Source organism: Sorghum bicolor, chromosome 1 (assembly GCF_000003195.3).
Source record: "Sorghum bicolor cultivar BTx623 chromosome 1, Sorghum_bicolor_NCBIv3, whole genome shotgun sequence".
In the NCBI taxonomy this organism is placed as follows: Eukaryota; Viridiplantae; Streptophyta; class Magnoliopsida; order Poales; family Poaceae; genus Sorghum; species Sorghum bicolor.
Window position 1 is genome coordinate 245,324 of NC_012870.2, and position 25,059 is coordinate 270,382.

General features: G+C 46.0%; 4 protein-coding genes across 7 annotated transcripts; 2 read left to right on the plus strand and 2 right to left on the minus strand.

Annotated features, from left to right (window-relative positions):
* LOC8059234 (ethylene-responsive transcription factor 1B) lies at nt 290-1,404 on the plus strand. Its single transcript, XM_002463419.2, has one exon. It carries the CDS (start codon nt 351-353, stop codon nt 1,233-1,235), a length of 885 nt encoding a protein of 294 aa, XP_002463464.2. The 5' UTR covers nt 290-350; the 3' UTR covers nt 1,236-1,404.
* Nucleotides 5,307-9,188, minus strand: LOC110431931. 3 transcript variants are annotated; one of them, XM_021451757.1, is made up of 7 exons: nt 8,876-9,188; nt 8,638-8,781; nt 7,803-7,870; nt 7,664-7,714; nt 7,506-7,565; nt 6,970-7,407; nt 5,307-6,003 (listed from the first exon to the last, which is right to left on the minus strand). In XM_021451757.1, exons 1-7 carry the CDS (start codon nt 9,060-9,062, stop codon nt 5,995-5,997), a joined length of 957 nt encoding a protein of 318 aa, XP_021307432.1. In that variant the 5' UTR covers nt 9,063-9,188; the 3' UTR covers nt 5,307-5,994. The 3 variants fall into 3 exon arrangements, with proteins under 3 accessions (XP_021307432.1, XP_021307431.1, XP_021307430.1); XM_021451756.1 differs by having other exon boundaries at nt 5,307-6,056; XM_021451755.1 differs by having other exon boundaries at nt 5,307-6,013; nt 8,876-9,185.
* On the plus strand, nt 13,038-14,941 carry LOC8059235 (serine/threonine-protein phosphatase PP1). The gene has a single exon (XM_002463420.2). The coding sequence runs from the start codon at nt 13,448-13,450 to the stop codon at nt 14,495-14,497; it is 1,050 nt and encodes a 349-aa protein (XP_002463465.2). The 5' UTR covers nt 13,038-13,447; the 3' UTR covers nt 14,498-14,941.
* On the minus strand, nt 15,559-19,254 carry LOC8059237. 2 transcript variants are annotated; one of them, XM_021455129.1, is made up of 6 exons: nt 18,516-19,254; nt 16,972-18,219; nt 16,771-16,830; nt 16,586-16,669; nt 16,312-16,431; nt 15,559-16,192 (listed from the first exon to the last, which is right to left on the minus strand). In XM_021455129.1, the coding sequence occupies exons 1-6, from the start codon at nt 18,630-18,632 to the stop codon at nt 15,857-15,859; spliced, it is 1,965 nt and encodes a 654-aa protein (XP_021310804.1). In that variant the 5' UTR covers nt 18,633-19,254; the 3' UTR covers nt 15,559-15,856. The 2 variants fall into 2 exon arrangements, with proteins under 2 accessions (XP_021310804.1, XP_021310810.1); XM_021455135.1 differs by having other exon boundaries at nt 17,035-18,219; nt 18,516-19,251.

Sequence of the window (25,059 nt, forward strand, 5' to 3'; positions counted from 1 at the left end):
TTTAAAGAAAGTGAAGGGAGAGGGGAATGAAATGTATATATGGAAAAAAAAAAGCATAACAAGGATTCTGGTGGTTCTTTTCCCCTGTTTTGTTTTGTCTGTACTTGTTGCTTCCTTTTGCTTTCCGTGTTGGGACGACCGACGACGGCGAGCAGAGGCAGAGGCAGAGTAGTATAAATGGAGGCGCGCGCGCGCGATTGTTTCCAATCCAACCAATTCTTTGATTTCAATTTGAAATCAACTGGGACTAGCCGACTCCCGTGGAGGAGGAGGAGGAGGAGGAGGAGGAGGAGGAGGAGGAGGGAGGAGGCAGGAGCAGCAGGCAGCAGCGCATCGTCTCGTCTCATCTCATGGTGAGCAGCACCTCCCACTCCCAGAATTCAAACAACTCCCCGCCGCCGCCGCCGCCTGTGCACCTCAGCACCGGCATCGTCGGCTTCCTCGCCCGGCGGCGTGCCGCCATGGCGACGACACACCACCCATCATCCTTCCAGTTCCAGCAGCCCCGCGTGGCAGCGGCACCGCTGGACTCGCCGGGCTCATCCACCAGCTCTGTCGACTCCTCCGCGCCGTGGAGCTGCATGGCTCAGGCTCAGCAGCAGCACCGCGCGCCGCCCGCTCCCGTGCTCCCATTCGACAGCAACGACACCGACGAGATGGCGCTGCTGGACATGATCGCCGGGCAGGGCCAGGAGGAGGCCGGCTTGGTCCTGGCGACGTCGAAGCAGGAAGAAGCAGAGGCGAACAATGGCACGGGAGGAGCCGTGGGGCCTGGCGCTGGCGCTGGCGCTGGCGGCCGGCCGTACCGCGGGGTGCGCAAGCGTCCGTGGGGCAAGTTCGCGGCGGAGATCCGGGACTCCACGAGCAACGGCGTGCGCGTGTGGCTTGGCACCTTCGATAGCGCCGAGGCGGCAGCGCTGGCGTACGACCAGGCGGCGTTCGCCATGCGTGGCGCCGCCGCCGTGCTCAACTTCCCCGTGGAGCGGGTCCGCCAGTCCCTCGAAGGAATGGGCATGGGCACGGGCACGGACTCTGGCTCGCCCGTGGTGGCGCTCAAGCGGCGGCATTCCATGCGGATGCGGGTGCGGCGGCCAGCGAGCCGGAGCCGGAAAGCCAAGGCGGCGACAAGGAGCGAGGTGATGGAGCTGGAAGACCTCGGAGCAGACTACCTGGAGGCCCTGCTGGGCGCCACCGAGGAGTCGGAGTCTTTGTGCCGGACCCACCACTCCATCTGAACCTCATCACGTGCTACCTCCTGCCTAGCTAGGCATGCAAGTCAAGATCAAGAATGATTTGTGTAGCTAACAGTAACTCTTTTTTTTTAAAGTTTGAAGAGACGAGAGATAAACGTGCTTATGCATGTTCTTGAAAGAGTGTAAAAGAAAAAAAAAGAGTTTTGGGACACTAAGGGTACGTTTAGTTGGTAGCCATAGTTTACCACAACTAATTTTAAGCAAGCCAAAAAAAGTGTGGCTAGCAAATTGGTTGCCACACTTTGCCATGCCTAAAGGAATCTTGCCACACTTTTTAACTCTATGACATGTGGAGCCCAAAAGAATCATGCCTAAACTTAGTTGTCAACCAAACACTTACCAACTTGGTTAAACTTACCTAAGATAAAGTGTGGCAAACTGTGGCTAGCAACCAAACAGCCCCTAAGTGACTCGTGCTTGTTGTATTATTAAAATTATCTTTTGCGTTCCCTTCCACGTGTTGGGTTTTTTTTTTAGACGAGGAGCATACTTGTTGGAAATATTGGTTGACATGAAGAGTCCTAGATGGGATTCATGGGAAAGATGTTAGAGAAGTCACGGAACCATTATACTTGGGACTTTTAAATGGTCAGCGGGTCTCTCCCCTAGAATTTGAGTTCGACTCTATGTGGAGCCGTGGAGAGAGAGAGTAGAAGAGTAAAAATGTTTCCAAAAAGAGGGGGAAAGATAGAAAAATAGAGGCAAGAGAGAGAGAGGCATGAGCATGACCAGGTCAAGCTGTCTCAGTGATAAAGCCAGTGGTGGGGCTAGGATACCTGATCTCTAATGGAGCTTCTGTTATTCCCCTTCTAATTTTAGAGAGAAATATATAAGGTAGGGTGGATTGACACCTTATTTTTTAGATGTATTTTGTGAATTTTATCGTTGATCTATATTTTTAATATAAGACTAGTTTAAGCTATTATATTTTTTCTATTGTGAGAGGTTATAATAGAGTTAAATCGATCTAGCACTTTTTTTCAATCCCTCTAAATTTTATTCTGACTTCGTCCCTGAGTCGTCATGCAGCCAAGAAAATAGAGTTAAATCAATGTAGCACTCTTGTTCAATCCCTCTAAACTTTTTCCTGACTTCATCGTCCCTGAACCGTCATGCAGCCAAGAAAACATTACTACTGTAGTGTACATTGGAGTGGGTTAGATTGAGGCACGTGCTGGCAATGGCAATTGGCAACTTCCAGTATTATTCTTGTTCATTTGGAGTGCTTGACTAGGATAGGTTTTGTTGGCAGGTAATCCGGTTCCGGTGCGTCGAGGTGCAATGGATCTGCTTTTGCCTATGGTATGCTGCTGTCCTGTCGTTAGGAATGGAATATACCATCACCCCGATCCACCTAGCTACTTTTCCACGCCTCGCTTGTCATCGTCGTCGTCATCATCTACAAAATTTTCCATGGCTAGCTTAGCATTTACAAGGCAAGGAAAAACAAATCAAAAGTCTCAACCTGACACAAGTCTTTGCTTCTTCTATATATCTACAACCACGTACACCCTCCTCCTAGGCTCCTAGCTGTCCAACTAAATTCTTATATAGCACTAAAAAAGAACAATTAACCCAAGCATGACCCCAAAATACTTAAGATACCTGATTCTAAATTAATTATGGCTCAAATCCCTTCTTTCTAGTCTAGGGAAAAAAGTTATTTTTTATTCCGCAATGTGCAATCACCTATCACTCTCCAGAAGATGGAGGAAATATATACGGTAGTCCTACATGAAAGCGTCAAGTGCAGTGACCAGATGCGATTAATTTGCCTTGGTTTCTTGGATGCAAGCTACGTAAGACATTACTACCAGTAAGGATGCCGATCACTCGTGTTATATTTATTTTTATATTTCTGGTCTGATTTGAATTTTAATAAACAATACTAGATAAAATACGATTTGATATCGATATTATAAATGTACGATTTAAGTATTCAAATACAAATATAGTATTAGATATTAAATATTCAGATTATGATATCAACAAATTTAAAACGATCTAAACGGATTAGATCTCAATAGAAAATATCGTTACAGTTACCATCCACAACCACCGTAGCTCTAGGACTGTATGCCTTGTACTTGTACCTACACTGCACGTGAGTGATAGAGAAGCGCAGCAGCAGCAACCCAAAAAGAGTGTCGTTTTAGGTTTTTGTGCCACAAGTTTGACTCGATTTGTATAAAATATATACAATATTTATATCTCTAAGTAAATTTATTAAAAAACTAGACTTAAAGATCTTTCCAATGATACTAATTATGTACTATAAATATTAATGTTTTTTACTATATATTTAGTTAAAGTTATTTCTCGGAAAGCGAAAACGACACTTATTTTGGGACGGAGGGAGTACGCACCATGGCCACGCGCATGCTCATCAGAGTTACCAGATGCAGATGCATGTACCAGCCAGCCAGTAGCAAGCAAGCTAGCTTGTTCGAGAAAAAATTTTAGTTATCACATCAAATATTTTATAAAATATCAAAAAATAATGTTTAGATATCAATTAAAAAACTAATTACATAACTCATCTAAAAATCATGAAACGGTTTTATTAAACCTAATTAATCCATCGTTAGAGCATCTTCAAGGGTTTTGCATTTGAGTAATTTGCCAAAAAGCTCCAAAAGAGGTATCCAACGGTTTTGCATTTGGAGTTTGCAATTTGGGCAACTTGGCAAATGAGGGAGTAAACTTGGCAAAAATATCAAACTGTGGACGACTTTGCAAACCCGATCGCGCGAGCAAAGTCACGCGCGAGGAAAGCGCGCGCACCTGGAGACCTTCTATTTTTATCCTTTGCCAAGTCCAAATGTCAATTCCCTTGGAGATGACCTATTTTTATTCTTTGCATTTTGTTATGGGAGTTTGCAAATAGCAACAAATGCCAAGTCAATTTGCCAAAGCCTTTGGAGATGCTCTTAGTACATATGTGTTACTATAGCAATTATGGCTAATTAACTAAATTAGATTTTAAAGATTTTATCTCACGGTTTGTATGCAAACTATGTGATTAGTTATTTTTTATTTTTATTTAATATTTTATGTATGTATCTAAATATTTAATGGGATGGAGTGAAAAGTTTTCAGTGGAAACTACAGATGACCTAAAGCTCACCACCGCCTCTACACTCTGCCTGCCTAATGCCTAACCACAACATTCGGAACGGAACGGACTCGAAGCTTCACCAACTACTTGCTGTCTTCTCATGTATATTCTCATCTCAACTCGCCTGGAAACCAATCAAGCCTAATTCACTGCATGCATGCTACAACTTTTGCTATATGACACATCCGTAGTTTCTAAGAAACATCATATTACTTGCTAGTATAAATTCATTGGATGTACATGATTCACATCCTACCTAGTAGTATAGATACGGAGCACATACAAGCTACATATCATTATCTTACTAGCTACCCACCATTTATTATTTATATAATACAATACACACATGGCAGATGATGTCTTTTTGTCGATCAACTCCAGCAGTAGCCCCAAAACTAGGCCCCTACTTTTAATTTGGGTGCTCCCCCTACTTATTGGGGTTTAACTTTTTTGCTTCAACTCCAACAGTAGCACCTAAATTTGAGCCCCCAAACCTATTCCAGAGAGAATGACAGAAAGGACCCACTCGTCATTGTCTTTTTCTTTTTTCTCTTTCTTCTTCCTTTGGACATGGACACAATTAGAGCATCGAGCCGGTTAACGTAGGGTGTCATACACATGCAAGAGAATAGAGAGAGGGAGCATGCGCTGGGGCTAGGACACGCGATGGAGGATGGAGGCTGTCCTGTTAGGCCAACAAGAATGGGGTCTGGGGAAGAAATATGGATGCCCAGCCAAATATGGGGTCTGGAGTAGAGGCCCTGCTGGAGTAATGTTTTTAGCCTGAGCACCCATATTTAGCTATTGGGGCTTGAGTAGGTGCCCTGCTAGAGTTGCTCTAACCACTAGTACAAGTTGAAGACAGCCCAATAAACAAATTCTTCTGGCTTGTTGATCCAACAAATTAAGGCAACTAGTATGGAAGATGCATGCACTAGCTTTGCCAGAACAAATTACACGTATGCATATGGTGGTATATGCATAGATACAAGACAGTGCTAGAGAAGCAAATTATATGTAGCTAGTGGCTCCCTGCACTCTGCATTCACACAATTTAGAGTGAGAGTGACCACGGCTATCAGGCCAGTGCATTACACGGCATCCCCGGTCAGGGTCAGCCATCCTCAAATCAAATACAGGTGGTGCATGAACCTGCACCTGCCTGCCTGCATTCTTGGACCTCCTTTGTTTTCTTCCTCTTGACTCAGAGGTCAGAGCCAGGTAGATGATGACAAGTGCCAAAAGAACCAAACATTGATTCACACAATTGCACCACTTCCAGCACTGGAGCATACTTAATTAGTACAAGCTAAAAGGGGTGCTTGATTTGAGAAATTTGTTACCTATACCTAGGTGGCTAGGTAGGCGGTCCGTCATGATTTCATCCCACGAAATTCTGCAGACATCATCGATCTTTCTACAAACATACAGCAAAATGCTACACCTCTCTCGCCCTATGGGTTATGGCAAACATTACAAGGGATTCAAAGTGTTCATTCTATCTATCACATACTCCCATGCATGCGCTTCAAACTACCTACTACTTGTTAGCTTGCATTAGTCAGCTTCTTGGAACTGCTTGCCCTGCTCGGTTCTTGCTCAGGCTTAGCTGCTTCAGTTCGCTCAGTGCCACTGCAACAAGCTAATAATCAGTCACATGTTAGTGTTAGTTTCCGTTAAAACCCCTGTCAAGTCACAAACAAATAGGTTAGCCATTGATAACCTCGTGCGCCTTCTCCAACCAACCAAACATGCCTAATTTGTGAGCGGTGTATTTGCAAATTGTGGATTCTAGAGGTTTGCCACTCATTTTGTTCCAAAAACCCTGCCAGCTGAATTCTACAAAATCAAGAGTGCATCTCCAGTTCTCCACCATCGACCCATTTCCTCTAATGTAACTAAACATTCACCATATAGTGCCTCGCGCCGCTTTTGCACGTCCTAGGCTAGTATCAACGGGCTCTATATAGTCGCACAATTGTTCCCAGTTTAGCTACAAGCCACAGCTGCAACGTTGAAGCTGGTGACTGTGTCGTGTGCGCAGTCCAAAGGCCATGGAATCTCGCCATGGCAATTGGACGCTGTTGTTTCCAAAACTCTAATTTCGCTTAATGAGACACGTGCAGAACACATAAAAGAATATGCCATGGTAGCTGTTGTAGACCTGATTAATGACCTTATTTCAGTATATCAATCACTAGTTTACTGGAAAGCAAGTGCTTTCATATATTCAAATGTTCATTTCAGACTTTTCTTGTGCGAATTGAAACCTAGTCATTTATGTGCCCAGTGCTTCAGTATCCAAAATATACATTAACTAAAGAATATTAGTATATTAGTATATTACTCCCTCTGTTCCAAATTATAAGTCAATTTGGCTTTTCTAGGTACATAGATCTTGCTTTGCACCTAGATATATGTTATGTCTAAATACATGGCAAAAGCAATGTATCTAGAAAAGCCAAAATGACTTATAATTTGGAATAAAGGGAGCAGTAAGCAAGTCAACTTATTCTTTAAAAATAAAATAAAAAATGCAAGGAAAAACAAATTCACGAACCAAAAGTATATAAAGCTAAACAACATATCAATACTCACCCTATTGGAAGCTCCACCAAATTCTAGTCTGGGACTTCTCCGAGGCTTGGAATTTGGATTTTGGGAGTATGCTGGAGTGCTCTGGAAACTGGAAGGCTGATTCTGGTTTTGTAGATATGCAGTGCTGCCATGGACAATGGACGGCACATTGCCATCAACTGAACTGCTATCGCCATGGCTTGCCCAAGACTGCTCTTGTGTACCAGTTTCACTACTAGTAGCATCTTTGAGATCCTTCTTTGAGAATTGAGTGGCTGCAGCTTGAGCACCGGCTATTGCTGCAGTAACACTCGCGGATTTTTGCAGCGTGGTTTTGTTAGCAGCAAATGTAAGAGATCCTGGCTTCAAAGAGAAGGGATCTCTGGGATCTGGAAGAGGGAACTTGACAGGCAGCGGACCTTGAACAGGTGAAAGGCCCCTCACAGCCCCATCATAGATCTGTGAGATGGAAAGCAGAACAGATTCCAGAGTTATGAGTATATAAGCAAAAGGTGGAAATAGGAGGAACTGCTTATGCCAACCAGGACTGAACTCACCCTTCTTTCTAAATTGTAGACACCCTGGTAACCACGCATCTCGAACGGAACCACCAACTTCTGCATAAATTCATGTATGGAATGTCACGAACAAACAAGATGCCAGCTGTTATGGTATGTGCTAGCTAGGAGTGAGGAGAGTAGCATGTCAAACTCACCTGTGGATTCTCACAGAGCCAACAAAAGTCAGTCAGCCCTTCAAGCCTGACCTGCATTTGAGAGTAGGATGTTGCATCATGAGCTAAGTAAAATGATACTGGAGCAAAGGAAGAGAAATTGACCAGTAACAGAACATACAGACTCGGGCACATGTTCCCAGCAAACAAGCTCTTCAGACCTGAGGCAGCCTACCACCTCAACACAGCCTGTGGTAGAACATATTAGCACATAAAAGCAAAAAAACAGAATGGTAGGAGATGAGATGCAGTTTTTCATGTCCCAGGTCAACAACTTCATATAGGATGATGTGATGCACTTTCTCTGGTTGTAAATATAAGTCCATCTAGGTTTATCCAAGGTAAACTTTTAATGTTTTGACCATCAAATCAAAATACATATTTTTCTCAAACACCCAGGAGAGCTGTGTATCATTATGTTAAGAAGAAAAAAGGGGTAAGAACCCTTACAACACCACACACACCCCTCCAACACACTTACAATCCTAAAATATGTGCCACACAAACACACAGACCAACCACAACCTCTAAACACAAAAAAGTTACAACACCACAAACACCCCTCCAACACACTTACAATCCTAAAATATGCGCCACACAAACACATAGACCGACCACAACCTCTAAGCACCGACAAATTAACCTTCAGGAGGCGCTAGGGCGGGGAGGTGCCTCTACAGCTAGCATCAACGCATGAGAAACACTAGGAGAAGCACTGAAGTGTATATAGATTGACAGTACAAGATTGACATTGTGGGCCAGTGTGGGAAAAAACTTTCATGATATATCACTCTTTTCACTCAAGATGTTATGTTTTTAAAGATGTTGCTGGTCTAAGTTAGAAAATATTAATCGGGACAACTTTGGACAGACTACATTTGTAATTGAAGGAAGTAGCCAGAGCAGCCGTGTCCTCTAGTAACTGGGAGAGAAGACAAAGGCATACGAGTGCTAACCAAGGAGGCGTGAGACAGGGTAATGATCAGGGAACTTGATGTCAGTGATGCCATTGACGGCATAAATCTCCCTGTAGAAATCCTCCATGGCTTTGATGGTGTCGGGGTCAGGAACCTTGGATGCTGCGTGAATCCACAGGCGGCCTGGGGGGGAAGAGATGGAATTGGAACTGAATCTTACAAATTACTTATTCAAATCCAAACCAAAATCAAAAAGAGGAGAAGGAGAGGAGCAGACCTGTGATTGGGGATGGCCACGAGCGGCCCTCCACACGCTTGATGCCGTGCACCAGCAGCGACGCCCACGGCTGATGCATCGTCAGGCAAGGATTCCCGTGGTATCCGCTGCCATCATTGCTGCGGCTGCTGCTATGGCGCCCGCCAGCGAAAGCGAAACCACCGCGGCCGGAGTACCCGCCACGCATGCTGTCGCTAGTGGCGATCCCCTCTCACTGCGTCCTCCGTCCGTCCACCTCCACGGCCTAGGGTTTGGGTTTGGTGAAGCTAGACGAGACCGAAAAGAGGAAAAACAGGAACCATCAATCAATCAGATAGAAAGAAATAGCCAGCTCTCGAGCACAAACATTGTTTTAGTGGGCCCAGTTCATACAATCGGCCCATGTTGGAGAGAGAGAGAGAGTGAGTGAGGGGAAAAGCCTCAACTATGGTTTTTTTTTTTGAAACGGAATCCACGATTCCCTTAACAAACATGTCCAGGCAAATCGCCAGATACAAGGTCAATTACAAATTCAGGAGCTTGATTGAAAAATATAGAGCATTCAGGGGTCAAAACACAAGCTCCATGAGAGGCTAAAGCATCAGCAATCCTATTACATGTTCTATCACAGAAAGAGACTTTACAAGAATTGAAGTCATACAACATGTGGTCTCTAATCTGATGGATTAATGAACCTATTGTACTTCTGTCCCTCTCCATTGAAGATAGAGCCAATGCTAAGGTTGTAGCATCCGTTTCCAGAATGATATGCGTCATGCCAAGATTTGCTGCATGTTGTATTCCTTGGAGGGCAGCCATTGCTTCAGTTTGCAAAACAGAAGCCGCATATCTAATATTACCAGCACCAGCTGCAAGCACATCCCCACATGTGTCCCTAATCACAAAGCCCCAGCCCCCTGTTCTTGTTTCTTGATAAAAGGCACCATCAATATTGATCTTGTAAATGTTAATAGGTGGTGGCTTCCATGAGCATGGTATAGCTTCTTTAATTGACTGGCCTGTATTGTTCAATCTCTCAAATTCAAATAGATGGTATAAAACAGAATTCTGAATTTCTTGTGCATTCATTGAAGGAGAGGAGATAGAACGGCCCAGACAGAAGTCTTCGCCAAGATGGCGTATCCAGCCGCTTTCCGATCTCTCCAGGCACTACAGTAGAGAGGCGACACAAGTGGCGAAACTCGTCTCCTCCACCGATTCGCCATCTTTCCTGTCTCTTGCGCCCTTGCCGGTGTTGGATGAGGAGACGATTCGACGAATCGACGGCGGATCTGTAAAATCCCTACCAAATACTATAGCTATAGCTAGTAGATTAGATTTCTTCGATGAAATCAGTGTGTCGGGTTCTTTGTTCTTGTATAGCAGAAACAGACACAAGATATAAACAGAAACCACATGATTGAACATACTCAGGACAGTATACAAAACAGCATGGATATACTACTAAAACATGTACGATCTGGAAAAAACACAGCGGGAAGATGAACCGATTATACCCTCTCATGCGCTCTGAGCATCTCGATTCTTGTCCAATTTCCATCTTGTAGAGTATGTTGTAGATGATGAAGATGATCTCTCTACCGGGAAGGAGAAATCCGTCCGCACGGCGATTTGGACAGTCGCGTAGACGCTCCCCCAAAACCTAATTATCAATCCCCTGTGCAAGGTCTCGAATGACAAGGGCTTCAGAGGCACCTGCTCTCTCACTCTTCCGTGCACGTGGAGTTACGTGATGGAGATTCCTTCTTTACTGCGAGATTATGTTTAGTGTTGTATTTTTTCTACCGAAGAGACTAGAGGTTCATCACCTCTTTATCCTTGCAGCTGGAGAGGGAAAAGACTCCGAGTTGGCAGCTGAGGAGACAAACATCTGAAAGGGTTTAACTTGGAGTTGAAACTTCCGTAGTTAGTGAGTGCAAAAAATTAACACAACCACGCCTGGTGTCCTCAAACTTTAGTTTTAGGTTCAATTTCATCCTACAACTATGAAGATGATTGTTTCAATCCTTAAATTTTGCATTTTAAGCTCAATTTCATCTATAAACTATCAAAGTGCATTTAACTTTTATTTTCAACTCAATTTTGTCTATTCAAAAAGAAAACATTATATTTTAGACACAATTTCATCCATAAATTATCAAAATTATAGATCTGCTATTATTTCAATATATCTATGTATTCTTGAAGAATAAATAGTGTTCGATACAACTATAGTTGCTCCCACAAATATCAATTTGGTTGGATATATATAAATGGTACAATTATAAGGTAATACTAAAAATAACAGCTTGGAATTATCAATGACCATGAAAGAGTTTTTAGATAAATATTATTTTTTCTATCTTCAATCGTTGGTGGTGTTAGAGCTAATCATGTGATGCAGCGTTCCACGTACAACGTAGATAAAGTTGAGTTAAAAATAAAAGTTTACGGAATAAAATACACTTTGATAGTTTTAAAATGAAATTGAGCTCAAAATACTAAGTTTGAGGACTAAAACGATTATGTTCATAGTTTTAGGACAAAATTGAGTCTAATAGTAGAGTTTGAGAACTAAAATGAACGTTTTGAAAGTTCAAGAACGGAATTAAGTCTTGAATAATAGTTGAGGAATTCTGCCGTAGAAAATCTCACCCTAGTGGAGCCAGTATGGGTGTGTTTGGTTTCTTGGCTAATTTTTAGTCTGGCTAGAATCATAGCCTGGACAGCTCTAGCCTGCTCCCACCAAGCCAACCATTGTTGTTTGGTTGTCTATAGTGTCTAAGCCTGGCTAGCCTTTGGTTGTCTGGTTTGTTTTGATATAATCACCTCTTCTTCCAACAAGTAAGGTTACCCTTCGAAGAATTTTGTCGAACAAGTCATAGGCAATACTCGCTGAGCACCGCACCGATCTCCTCTGCCGCTAATCTGAATGCATTACTCCGAGCAGCCCTAAGCCTTGGTTTTGCACATATCACAACAACCCGGACCTTCTCAGCTCATTTGCTAAGCAAGCACAGATCAGTGGCTTCATCCTCGCACCCCTTTCCTTCAACACATCTATCAGAAAGAAGCAGAACTTGGTATGAGCAGAACCCTTCCTCAAAATCTCCCTCTGAATCTCAATTGCATCTCAGAAAAGAAGCAGAACTTGATAAGCAGATCACCTAGCTAGCTTCCTTGCCTCAAAATCGTTCACTCAATTTCAATTGCAAATTGCATTCCTCTTAACCTTGGACCTGTACCTATGCACCCTCAAGAAGCTCTGGTAGTAGAACTCGATGAGGCCATACTCAGCACCAAGCGGTCAAACTCGTCCCACATCTTGCACTTGACCTCCATGCTCATGTACTTGACCATCTGCTACGGTCGTGCTTCCTCTAGTGGAGCAGAGAGAGCGGAGGAGACCGGTAGAGTGGGATGAACCTAAGGACCTCGCTGACCGTGCCCGTGCAGGCTTGTCGGTGGAGACGGCCACACCCGCCCAGACCTCGCAGGCCACGATCGCAAGGGCCCTCCGCCGTCCGCACCTCCCCGCTTGATTTCGCTGGACTGAGCACCGTGGAGGCTTGTCATGGAGACGGCGGCACCTGCCTAGGACCTCGCCGGTCGCGTCCACCTGCTTGAGTTTACCAGATCAAGTGCTGTTGGGATCACAGGCCATGAGAACTCCGCTTCGTGCTTGCCGCCATCCATGTCGATTCCGGTCGCTAGAGGGCAACTGACGCGAGCACGAGGTGGAAGAGGTGAGCTGACACGAGTGGGGAGGACCGCCGAAGACGATGCGGGGAGGGTCACTTGACTTGGGAGGAGCAGAGGTGAGCGGAGGAGCACTGGAGGGAGCCAAGAGCAAGACCGGAGGTGATGCAAACGCTAATCTGCGCCTGACCAAGCCTGGCTCTAGAAAAACGATCGGCACCCTCGTTCTTTCCTGAACCAAGCTAAGGGTGTACGGTTGGCTCCTTGGAGCCAGGCCCCATTCCATTTGCAGGTAACCAAATAAGTCCATCTTAACTATAGAAAAGCAGGTCGCTAGAGAATAGAATCTGTACGATGAGGATGGGTGGTTGGGAGAAAAAGCTAAGGCAAAGTAGTAAAGGTAACCTGGTTGCGGGCTGCTTGTGCTCCGATGCATGCATGCATCATCCATGGCTATATATGCTTGTTGTGTAGATGGATATGATATGATGCTGCAGAGGCCGAAAGTGTTGATTCCTGGACGTTGTTGGCTTGTGCTTAATTGGATGGTAACCTACGGACGGACGGTTCTCCGTCCTACTCTCCTTCTCCTCTGACAAGTGGCTATGGTAGGCAAAAATAAGGCCTCAAAATCATGCATACAGCACTGGACTGGACACGATCAATCACACGAATAGGAATAGGAATAGGATACTGGCCAGCTAGCTAGCACTAGGACTTGACCACGCCGGCCGCCCGGCCGATTCCCCGATTCCTTTAATTTCTTTTTGTATGCGTTGCTGCCTGCTTCTTTCTTCGTGTTCAGTTTAATTGCTACTAGGAGAGTGGCCGCCGGCCGAGGCAAGGACAAGGAGGAGGAGGAGGAACCACCACCAGCAGCAGCAGCAGCAGAGGATGGAGATGAGCCGCGCTGCTGTGGACGACATGATCCGCCGCCTCCTTGTCCAGGATGCACGGCGCGGCAGCCGGCAGACGACGCAGCAGCAGCTGGCGGAGGGGGAGATCCGCAGCCTGTGCGGCGCCGCCAAGGAGGTGTTGATGCGGCAGGCCAACCTGCTGGAGCTGGACGCGCCCCTCAACATCTGCGGCGACGTGCACGGGCAGTACCGTGACCTGCTGCGGATCTTCGCGACGGCGGGTTTCCCGCCACGGAGCAAGTACCTGTTCCTGGGCGACTACGTGGACCGCGGGGAACAGAGCCTGGAGACCATCTGCCTGCTGCTCGCCTACAAGGTCCGGTACCCGGAGCACCTGTTCCTGCTGCGGGGCAACCACGAGTGCGCCTACATCAACCGCATCTACGGCTTCTACGACGAGTGCAAGCGCCGCTACAGCGTCCGCCTCTGGCGCATCTTCTCCGACTGCTTCAACTGCCTGCCCGTGGCGGCGCTGGTGGGCGCCCGCATCCTGTGCGTGCACGGGGGGCTGTCACCGCACCTGCGCAGCCTGGACCAGATCCGGCGCCTGCCAAGGCCCTGCGACGTGCCCGACCAGGGACTGCTCTGCGACCTGCTCTGGTCCGACCCTTCCCCACTCGACAGCGGCGGCTGGGCGGACAACGAGGACCGCGGCGTCTCCTGCACCTTCGGCGCCGACGTCGTGGCGGACTTCCTCCGCAGCCACGACCTGGACCTCGTGTGCAGGGCGCACCAGGTGGTGGAGGACGGATACCAGTTCTTCGCCCACCGACAGCTCGTCACCGTCTTCTCCGCGCCAAACTACTGCGGCGAGTTCGACAACGCGGGCGCCGTCATGACCATCGACGCGGACCTCGTCTGCTCCTTCACCGTCATCAAGCCGGCGGAGGCCACGGACAGCAACAAGAGCAAAAAGAGCAGGGGCAGGGGCCGCAGCTCGTCAGCACCACCAGCAGCGCCTGCGCCGCCGCCGCCTTCTAACAATTCCAACAGAATCACGAGGAAGGGGCTCCTGCGATACTGGTAGTAGTAGGTAATTATTACAACTGCCGGCAAAGCAAGCAGGGCCATTCGATCGAGTTTCCTGTGACGACGATGGAAGAAGAAGTTGCACTGCACCACACCGCGTTAATTATATATATGCTAGCTGCTGATGCCACTTTAATTTAGCTAGTAGGAAATCGAATGCGTGAGGGTGTTGTTTAATTGGCCAGGCAGGTTTTGCATCCAAACATGCCCAACATGCATGCTCTGTGCGTGGTGGGAGTTGGATGAAGAAGCATACACTGCACCATCGGTAGCTCCTGATGCCATTTAACGAATTATCGTACTTACTTATTACAATTTAATTATATTTATTTATCGATGCCTGGACTCTATGTTGTCAACTCAATTGTATAGCTCTCTCGTGTGCCTTTGCCTCTAGCTGGCTCTATAAAATTGCTAGGCAGGTGTTGGTTGCCGTTGCTTATATGGACTTGTTGAAAATAGTAGTTTATTATTATAGCTCCCGCTCACTAGTGTGGACTCCCGCACCTTGTGAATGTCAGATTTGGTCTTGTGCAAGGAGGGACACCGCGGTGTGCGAGCTCGGGCTTGACCATGACCATATATAGCCGCTCGAGGCGTGGATGCGGCACAAATAGTAGTCGCGCACGGTGCCCGGGTACTGGTTCACAGATTTGGATACTGCCCAAGGCGCGCAGCACGCGAGCTACGGCACGGTGCCCGGGTACTGGTTCACGGTGGCGCTCGATCATCGACGACGTGCTGGGGCGCTAGCTAAGCTTCAAGACCCCAGCCCTGTCAATCTGTCCTCTCTTTCTGCCCTGTCGTCGCACTCATCATAGTTTCATAGTACCAGCAATCATTGATCAAACAAAGGCAGAGACAAAAAACATGCTCTGAAACTAAAAACCAATAAGCAAGCAAACAACGTAACGACAGGCTCAAGGATCGGAGGAAGATGTTGCTGATCATGCTCCATGGCGCGCGCGCGCGCGCACACACACACATATATATATATATATATATATATATATATATATATGCTATAAAAATGTTAAGAACGAATATTGCATACACACATACTGGCACACACCAAGTTTGCCGTGTTTTTTGTTTTTCCTATAAGTAAGGGAAAGTTCACCATACAGCCATCAGAATTTTACACATATGCTGTATCACCAGCAACCTTTCAAAAAATTACTTGTTCGATTCCTAATCAGACAGACGATCGACATGTAAAGAATAGTACTAGAGTGGAGTGCACGATCAACTCGATCTGCATGCATGCATGTATGTATCATGTACTATGTATCACTTAATAACTTAGATGTAGCACGATCAGTAGTTGATGACATCCATCACATCACATCACATCACATCACATGGGCAGCAGCAGGTACTGAAACTCGTAGTCCAAGGGAATGACATCCACCGGTAGCTCCTCCATCGTCGTCATCATCATCATCACATTAGTAGTGCTGCTGAAGTTGAGGCAGTCCAGCATGGATTTCCTGAGGGACCAGGACGTGGGCAGCTGCTCGCAGATCCATCGAAGCAGCGACTCCATGTCCTTGGCAAAGTCATGCATGTTGGAGTGGACGAGGCTTGGGATCATCAGCCTCCTCGTCGACGTCACCACCAGCGACGCCTGCAGGTACTCCAGCTTTGCCTTCTCCAGATCCATCACCACACGATCCGCTTTGTAGATCCGGAGCTGCATATATTATATATGGCATTGCATTGCATTGCATTGCATTGCATTGCATTGCATTGGTTGGTTTTCAATTCCCTTCAGTCAGCCACAGCACAGTAAATATATATATATCAACTTACTGCCGGCGATGATCTGATGCCACAGCAGAGTGCAAACAGAATGTTGGGTTCTGAAGTCTTGAGCCCATAGACCTCCCTCACCGCCTGTTCTTCCACGTCCACGTCGCATTTCCAGAATTCCTGTTGTTTTTATATATAACTAGTTATTATCAGTAGTACTAGTAGCAGTATTCATGTAGTAAATGTAAATACTAGTACTAGCTTAGTATGCATGTTCTTCAACCAACTGCATCTGCATATGCCTGATCGAAAGCAGCAGGCGTGATCGACTCACTTCTTTGACACTTGATGGCTGCCTCAGGATAAAATTCTCAATCACCAACGCATTAAAGGTTTGCCCTGACACGTTGATTGTTGCCTGCACAAATGAATTATTCTACTCATCAGACTGAACAACTGTTAATAATCAGAAATGAGAACCCTGCTGCGTGTCCAATAAACAAAGCAATGAAGATGTACCTTGTTCTTGAGTGCGAGTAACTTGTCCGAGTTTGAGGGCAAACCATGCTGCAGAATCCCCTGCAAATATAATGCATGATAGATCATCATGTGGTAGCAATTAGTTTTAGTCGAAATGGATGGACACGTACTACTGAAAGAAGAAGAAGAAGAAGAAATTCTGTGACTGAAACTGAACAAATAAATGCATATTACACTTGCATTGATCTGCAGTGCAGATGAATTGAAGTTGAAGGAGACAGACAGACAGACAGACAGACGTACGTGCATGATGCAGGTGTTGTAGATGTTGAGCCAGAAGGCCAGCCTCTGTTGGTGATTGAGGGACCGCACATCCACCTGCTGCAGCGCCTCCAGCATCTCCCTCAGCTTCGTCAGCAGCGGCGACGCCGAGAATCCCCTGAGGAGGTCCAGAGAGGTGGAGGTGAACCTGACGAGGTTCTTGTAAGGGCCGATGTCCCTGACGATGGCGTCCTGGACGCCAAAGATGCCGTAATGGTCCTGCTGGCCCCTCTCCTGCTTCTCCTTGTTGGCCGCTGCGTTGACGAGCCCCGTGTCCATCCTGAAGCTGCCCCCCTTGGCGGCGAGGTTGCCGGACTTTTCCATCTCGGACACCCGGGACGACCTGAGCAGCCGCATGAAGATGCAGACCAGGCATTTGACGATCCGCTCCGACAGCTTGTTGGGCGGCTGCGCCTGCGGCTGGTCTCTCACTCTCTTTGCAGCAGCGATCACCGTGGGGCTGATCTGCTTGGTGATGGGAAGCTCATGGTTGTGGTGCTGGTGCTGGTGCTGGAGGACGGCGGCGATCTTGCTGCCCGGCGGCTTGTTGATGTTCGTGCTCTTGTCCACCACCTGCACATGCCCATCTGCTGACGATTGCTTGTTGTCAAGGGAATGCCTCGGCGGCAAGCCGGCCGCACCACCGAAGAAGATGTTGTTCTTGGGGCTTCTCATGCTGTTCATGGCGGCTCTCCTGTCGTCGTCTTTGGGATGGGGATTGGGATTGGGATTGGGGCTCTTCTTCACCTTGCTGAGGTACGCCTCGCCGTCCATGGCCTGGCTGATGAAGAACATGGACTTGCAGTGCTCCGCCACGGACGGCGGCTGCTGCTGCATGGCAGCCATTGCGCCGCTGTTGCCTCCTCCTCGTGCTCCTGCTCCTGCTCCCTGCTTCATCCTCTGGATCTGGCCCTCCAGCCTGGCGATCTCATCCTCCACCAGCAGCAGCTCCGCCAGCAGCTCCTTGGCCTTGGTGGGGATGAAGGCGGGGATGTTGGTGAGGGCCATGGAGGAGGATCGGAGAGAGCTGGGCTGCTGCAGGGCGCGCTCCAGGATCTGGTGCACCGTCTCCTCGTTGGACAGCTGCTGCTTCAGCTCCGACACCTCCTGCTCAAGTGCCTCACGCCGCTGCCGTTGCATCATCGCACTGCCCCGCGTCCTCTGCGACTGTGGATGCAGGAAACACTTAGAATTAATTACTAGTAACAACAATCCCCAAAGTAGCTAGCATGCATGTGTCGGTGTGAGAAGTCGGTTAAACCAATCAAACGCAAGTCTCTCAGCATGGTAGCTAGTCAGGCTCTCAGGCTAGTAGAGGTAGTGCAATGCTGTCATGTTTCCTCTTTCCAAAAATGCAAATAAACATATAGTGCGTGCGTGGTCCTAATAATCTGATGAAATTAATTAATGGGCATAATAGCTATAGCTATAATATAACTGAATTGAAAATTTGAAATACTCACCACTGGTGGAGGACGGTGGTCGGCGGCGATGGCGATGGAGTGAGCAACAGGCGGCACGGCGGCATTGTAAGGACTAGTGTGGCCTGTTGCTTGCATCCGGGCGACCACGTAGTCCATCGTCGTCGCGGCCGGCGGGCGGCCTGTCGATCGCCGACCGGCGGCTAGATTTTTGTTGCCTCGCGGTGGCCGGCTGCGGTGATCATGGATCGATCGAGCAAGAAGGTAGCTAGCTAGAGCTGATCGAGGGATGGAGACCTGATCGATCGATCGATCAGAGAATATATATATTGAGACGAATGAAGAAGATGATCGACGATGAGCCGATGGATGATGGAGCTATAGAAGAAGAGGAGGCTGCTGCTGGGAGGGAGCTGTCGGCGATGTTGGTGTCGGCTAGCTGCGGCCGGTTGGTGGTGGTGGTGGTGCGGTGGTAGGCGGTAGGCCAGTGCAAGTAACCGCCGCGCGCTGCAGGACCTACCGATCGATCGGCGTCGACGTTGCGCGTGAGCTTGGTGCAACAAGCAAGTGCCATCTTATATCTATACGGACGGGGACAGAAAAATATATAGATCAGATTGATGCTAGCTCGAGTAACCGTTACGCACGTTTGTTGCATGGTTACCGATCGAAGGAATCGGATTCGTGGGGCTAGTCAGTTTGCTTCAGACCCAATGAATGATTCTACTGTACTAGCTAATAATTTGTCTGTCTCTATCTCGATCCATCGATCTATTACACGCAGCACGCCGCATGCCTGCCTACCACCACCAGCAGCAGCAGATCGATTCAGCTATATATGGATCGAGCCAACCAGCCAGCCAGCCAGCAGTGGTTACCAGCTGACAGACAGACAGATTGCCCCTGCTAGCTGCTTTTTTTTTGCCTTTAATTGCCTTGCCTTGTAATCTAACTTTAGACAATTAACTAGCTACTTCTAGGTAGAGCACTACCTGGCCCGGCAATTGCAGGAAGGACAATTAATCATCATATCATTATATATCATCACATCACATCACATCACGTCAGGTGGTACCTTAATGATGATACACTCCTATCAATCTATATTGAGGAATGAATGCTACCCACCACCAAAGGATATTTACTACTCCCTTCATCCCAAATTATAAGGCCTTGTTTAGTTCACCTCAAAAACCTAAAACTTTTCAAGATTTCCTGTCACGTCGAATCTTGCGGCACATACATGGAGCATTAAATATAGATAAAAATAAAAACTAATTACACAGTTTGTCTGTAAATCGCAATACCAATCTTTTAAGCCTAGTTACTCCATGGTTGGATAATGTTTGTCAAATAAAAATGAAAGTGCTACAGTGTTGTTTTTTTCAAAAAAAAAATTGAACTAAACAAGCCTAAGTCATTTCAAGAATTTTGGAGAGTCAAAGCATTTCAAGTTTGACTAAATTTTTATGATAACTTAATGATATTTATGATTGCAACTAAGTATCATTAGGTTTTTCATTTGTTATATTTTTTATAGTAATATCTATTTGATGTCATAAATCTTTCTAATTTTTTCTATAATGTTGGTCAAATTTGAGATGTTTTGATTTTAAAAGATTCTTAGAATGAGTTATAAATTGGCAATGGAGGGAGTAATTAGTACTTAAATAGACCTGTTGGACTACCAGCCAACTTGAGAAACTAATTGCTAACTAATTAATCCAATATATCCCGGCCAATTAGGACTTCCATACTATTGGTATATATATAATATAGTTCGCAACTGACGATGAATTGCAATAACTACTTAACCTTAATTTGTTTCTTTCCAATGCATTGTTTCATAGCGGCTAGGCAACATAGTATAAGCTATAAGCTGGAGAGGATATATTATGAGTATTATGCTAGCTGCACACCTACTGTCAGTGCAGTACATGCCCGGGAAATCCAGTTCCTTCGATCCTAAAGCGCGACACCGATGGGGGTGTGTTCACTTCGATTACTTCAATCACTACTGGAAAGTCAAAAATTTCTGTCGGTAAAAAACCGACACAAAAATACCAAAAACCGACAGAAAATATAGGAAACTAGTTTTTCTGTCGGTTCACCGACAGAAAAATTCCGACAGGACTAGCTCGGTATGTGCAATTTTTTTGTCGGTTTTATTATATTTCTGTCGGTGGAGGGTTGATAGGCAAATTCTAGTTCGTCAGGTCTGAAATTTTATTTCTGTCGATGTGGAACGACAGCAAAAATTTGGTGTACCGACAGTAAAAAAAATTCCTGTCGGTGTCATACCGCCGGGGTAATAAGTTCGTACCGACAGGAAATATTGTTTTTTCCTGTTAGCAGAGGCTCGACAGAAAAAATACCATATTTTCTTGTCATCGTCTCCCAACAGGAATCCAAATTCATACCGACAGGAAAATATTGCAACCATCGGGCCACAGAGCCTCATTTATTTATAATTTCATACGATATTTCATGATAACAGTACATCCACAAACATGACATCTAATTCTATAAGGTTTCCAAATAGAACACAAATATATTGCATCATTTTTCATCCAGAAGCCATACACTTAGATTATATGCCCAAAGTTGGCATCAACAACCATTAACAGAATCCATACACTTAGATTAGAAGCCCACAATTGGCATCAACAACCACAAATTGCATCCACAACTACATAATTAAGATGTCCATAGCTCTTGCATCTACAACTACATAATTAAGATGTCCATAGATCACAAAAGCATCCACTAGTTGACTAGTCTTTCCCAAAAGCTGGCATCAACTTCTTAGCTGACCTTTACTATCTAGCAACAGCCACTACGACAAACACATCCTACCTCCAAGCATGGTGCCCACTATGGCAGTTCTCTGTTTCCAATGCAGCTTCATATGTGTTATTGAGATTGTCTTCATCGTGGCCATCCACGGCATTGTCATCATTAGTTGATTCCGAGCCAACATGAGAAGCACCAGTGGCCTATATATATGAAGAAAAATATTTGTCAGATTGATACAGGGTAGTAGTAGTAATCCTCCAGATGCTAACTGCTCCAACCCATGAAGTGAGTATACAATCTGCCTCAAAATGAGACCAAATCATGCTGTAGAGAATAGAGACTTTTAAGCTAGAGCATACTGACTATATTTGGAGGTCATTAATTAAAAACTTGTTATTAATAAAGTATAATATGCAAATCAACTTTACTTGCTCAAGGACAGTGAAAGCACATGTAAGCTAGAGCATACTGACAAAAGAGTGCTAACTATTTTCTCCTCCACCTAGCCTCCGTCACGGGCACCTCTAAGCCCCTCTTGCTACAGATTCGTGGTCAGAAGCACCTACACAAGCAGATCTGGAGATTAGGGTTATGGGTTTCAGCGATTTGGTTGCGGGATTGAGGATCTCATGAGCACAATATGTGTACAGAACGAAAAAGAGGATAATACCTTAAATGTAGCGGCAGGGGAGTGAGCCGCCGCCTTGGATCAGAGCGAGGACGACGTTGGGGGCCGACGGCAGTGCCAAGTTGGAGCGTGGTCGTTGGGGCTGCGCAAGGCCTGGCACCCGAGCACCTGGCGACGTGCGCCCGAGCGGCACGGGAGAGGGGCGGCGCAAGATTGGGCGGCGCGAAAGGGAGAGAGGCGGCGCAGACGGGAGAGACGCCGCTCGCGAAGGAACGCGACCTGCTGAACGGGAGGCGTTTGCGACCTGGTGAACGGAAGAGGGCTCTTTACGGAGTTTTTTTTTATTTTTTTAGCCTGAGTGGGCCCTGTCTTTTTTCCTTTTGGCGGAAGGCCTGTTTTTTTGTTTTAGTTGGCGCCGGATGTTTGGGCTGGCGGGAATGGCAGCAAGTTTTGGCGCCCATTGGATTTTCTCCTTATTTCTTGTGTGTTAGAAATATTTCGACAGGAAAAATACGTCCCAACAGAAAATAAAGGTATTTTCCTGTGTGTATCTAAATTTTCTGTCGGTTACGCATATACCGACAGTAAATTCTTTGTTTTTCTGTCGGGTGGCTAATTATTCTGTCGGATTTAGCACACCGACAGAATTATTACAATTATTCTGTCGGTAGCGTTTATACCGAGAGGAAATTTTGAGTTTCCAGAATATATTCTCGGAAGCTTGCTAGCTTAACTGTTCTACATATATGTAATGTAGCTAGTAGTATGCCATCTGTCCTGGTGCGCACCGCAGATGTAGAGTATATACATAAAATAAACTAGAGCAAGCAGGTAGTGATCAAAGAATATATAGCATTTTTGGTAGCTCGTATGTACCTGTCGTTCCCGGGACACCGAATTCACCGATATCGACCTCCTTCCTCACTTGCTTTTTTTTAGATGAAGAGCAACAGAGGGTGAAAGATCGCCCAATGCAACTCAGATCAACCATGCATACACCTCGATTGCTTGATGCGCACACGTAGCGTGTGGCAATGAGTCACGCGTACGAGATAACGTAACATGGAGGCGGCGGCGGGAGTAGATATATATAGTATATATTTTTAGATCATCTTCTATTCTAAGTTAGGGATATTTGGTTGGAGGGAGTAAAGTTTAATTGATAATGTAGCACATTTATAATATAGCAATTAGTGTCAAATTATATACTAATTAGACTTAAAAAATCATCTCACAAATTATTTTCTAACTACATTTTTAGTTTCATAAATAGTTTATATTTAATACTTAATGCATGTATCTAAATATTTGATGTGATAGGGAGTAAAGTTTAATAGTGCGAACCAAAAAGGGCCTTCACAAGATTAGAGCTCTAATAAGTTACATCCACAAAGAGAGTATATTCACATTAAGGTCACTGTTTTTCTAATCACATTTAAAGTAACGATATTATGTATCAACAAATTTTAACTAATATCATTATTTATTCAAATTTTAACTAAGATCTCTCGTCACTTCTCTTCCTCTCTCGGCTCTCCCTGCTCGCCTCTCTCCTACCGCCGCACTCCCTCCTCTCCTCCTCACTGACCATGGCACACCTCTGGCAGTCGCTCTCTCACTCCTCCGGCGCTCACGGTGGCATGGCGTGGCTATGCTCCCCAGCAGCAGAGCCCGATTCGGCGGTGGCTTGGCCTCTACGGCCAGATCCATTGGAGGCGCAGCCCTATGGCAGGTCGACGGTTGAGGTATGGCCTCATCCTCTCCATCCTCTCTCAGATCCAGGGCGGCGACGCAGATGCTGCTATGCGGATCCCGATGATGGCCTTTCTTCCCCACTTCCGGCGGCGCATCCCGGCACCCCTCCTCCGCGATCGGCAACGGATCCTGGCGCTCCTCCCCCACGCACTCACGCGGGGCTCGACCCTTCTCTGGCGGTGGTGGTACTGGCACAAACACGGCAGCAGCGGGCTCCACCGAGCTCAGGAGATGCGGACGCGACAACAGTGAGCCTCGGTGGGCCACTGGGCTCGCCGAGCTTTTTTAATTAGCAAAAATATTTATGGAGGCAGGTGTTCTATTGTGCCCTTCTCGGTTAATTTGTTAACCGAGGCGGTTGGCCAACCGCCTTGGTTAAGGCCACAATTAACCGTGACCTTTGGTCCGAGGTGGTTGGCCTGCTCGTCTCCATTAAGCGTTTTTAGCCGTCTCGGTTAAAAATATTGTAGTAGTGGTAGGTAACAGCTAAAATTACTTACCTTCTTGTGACTTATCATGTTTCTTTAAATCAAAACTAGATGGACTTCACATGACATTATTATAGCTACTGCACAATAAAATAAGATTTCAAATTCAAACAAATGTAAATTCTATGTACCATATATTATCCTTTGCCATTATACTTGCCAATAAAATAAAATATATGTCTAGAAGACCATGCCAAATAAGAACATGCAAATTTCTCCTCCATAGTCCATATTACTTAGATCATGTAGAGTATCAAAACAAATATAGCCCAAAGAATTTTAAAAAAACACCATTCAATCTTTGTCCTTTCAATTTTTGCGCTTTGACAATTTTAGTTCATCATTTTCAGTAGCTGGAGGGAGAATTTTTATTTTCACCACAAGTATTTGGTTTACAAGAAAATAATTATTTCCATTCACTAGTTATAGCGCAGAAATAATCAAAGTACCAACACAATCAACTTGTAATAGAGGTAAATCAAAGAGAAGGTTCCAATATAATATAATTGGTGGACAAATTAAAATCAACATATCAAGGGCGCTCTTCCCTTAGACAACAACCTATTTATTTTCTTTCACATTGGCCAAAAGGATGCTAGACCGGCTGGTCAAGCACTTCGGTTGGCACCCTCGCGGCCTTTGTTCGATCCCCCACAGGGGCGAATTTGTAGCATGAAGGGTGAAAAAAAACCTTCATCCGCCCCGCGTCCCAAAGCAAGGGTTTGTAGGCAGCAGCCCACTCACAAGGTTATGGGCACCTGTGTGCAGGCGGGCCGGTACAAGGTTTGGGGTTTTCTCGATCTCCACGAGAGGTCTCTACCTTAAGCCAAAAATCCCGACGACTGTCTAGCCACCGCGGCTCGAGTTTTCTTTTTCTTTCACATTGTCCTTTTTCTCTATGTAGGTCGCAAAATACTAG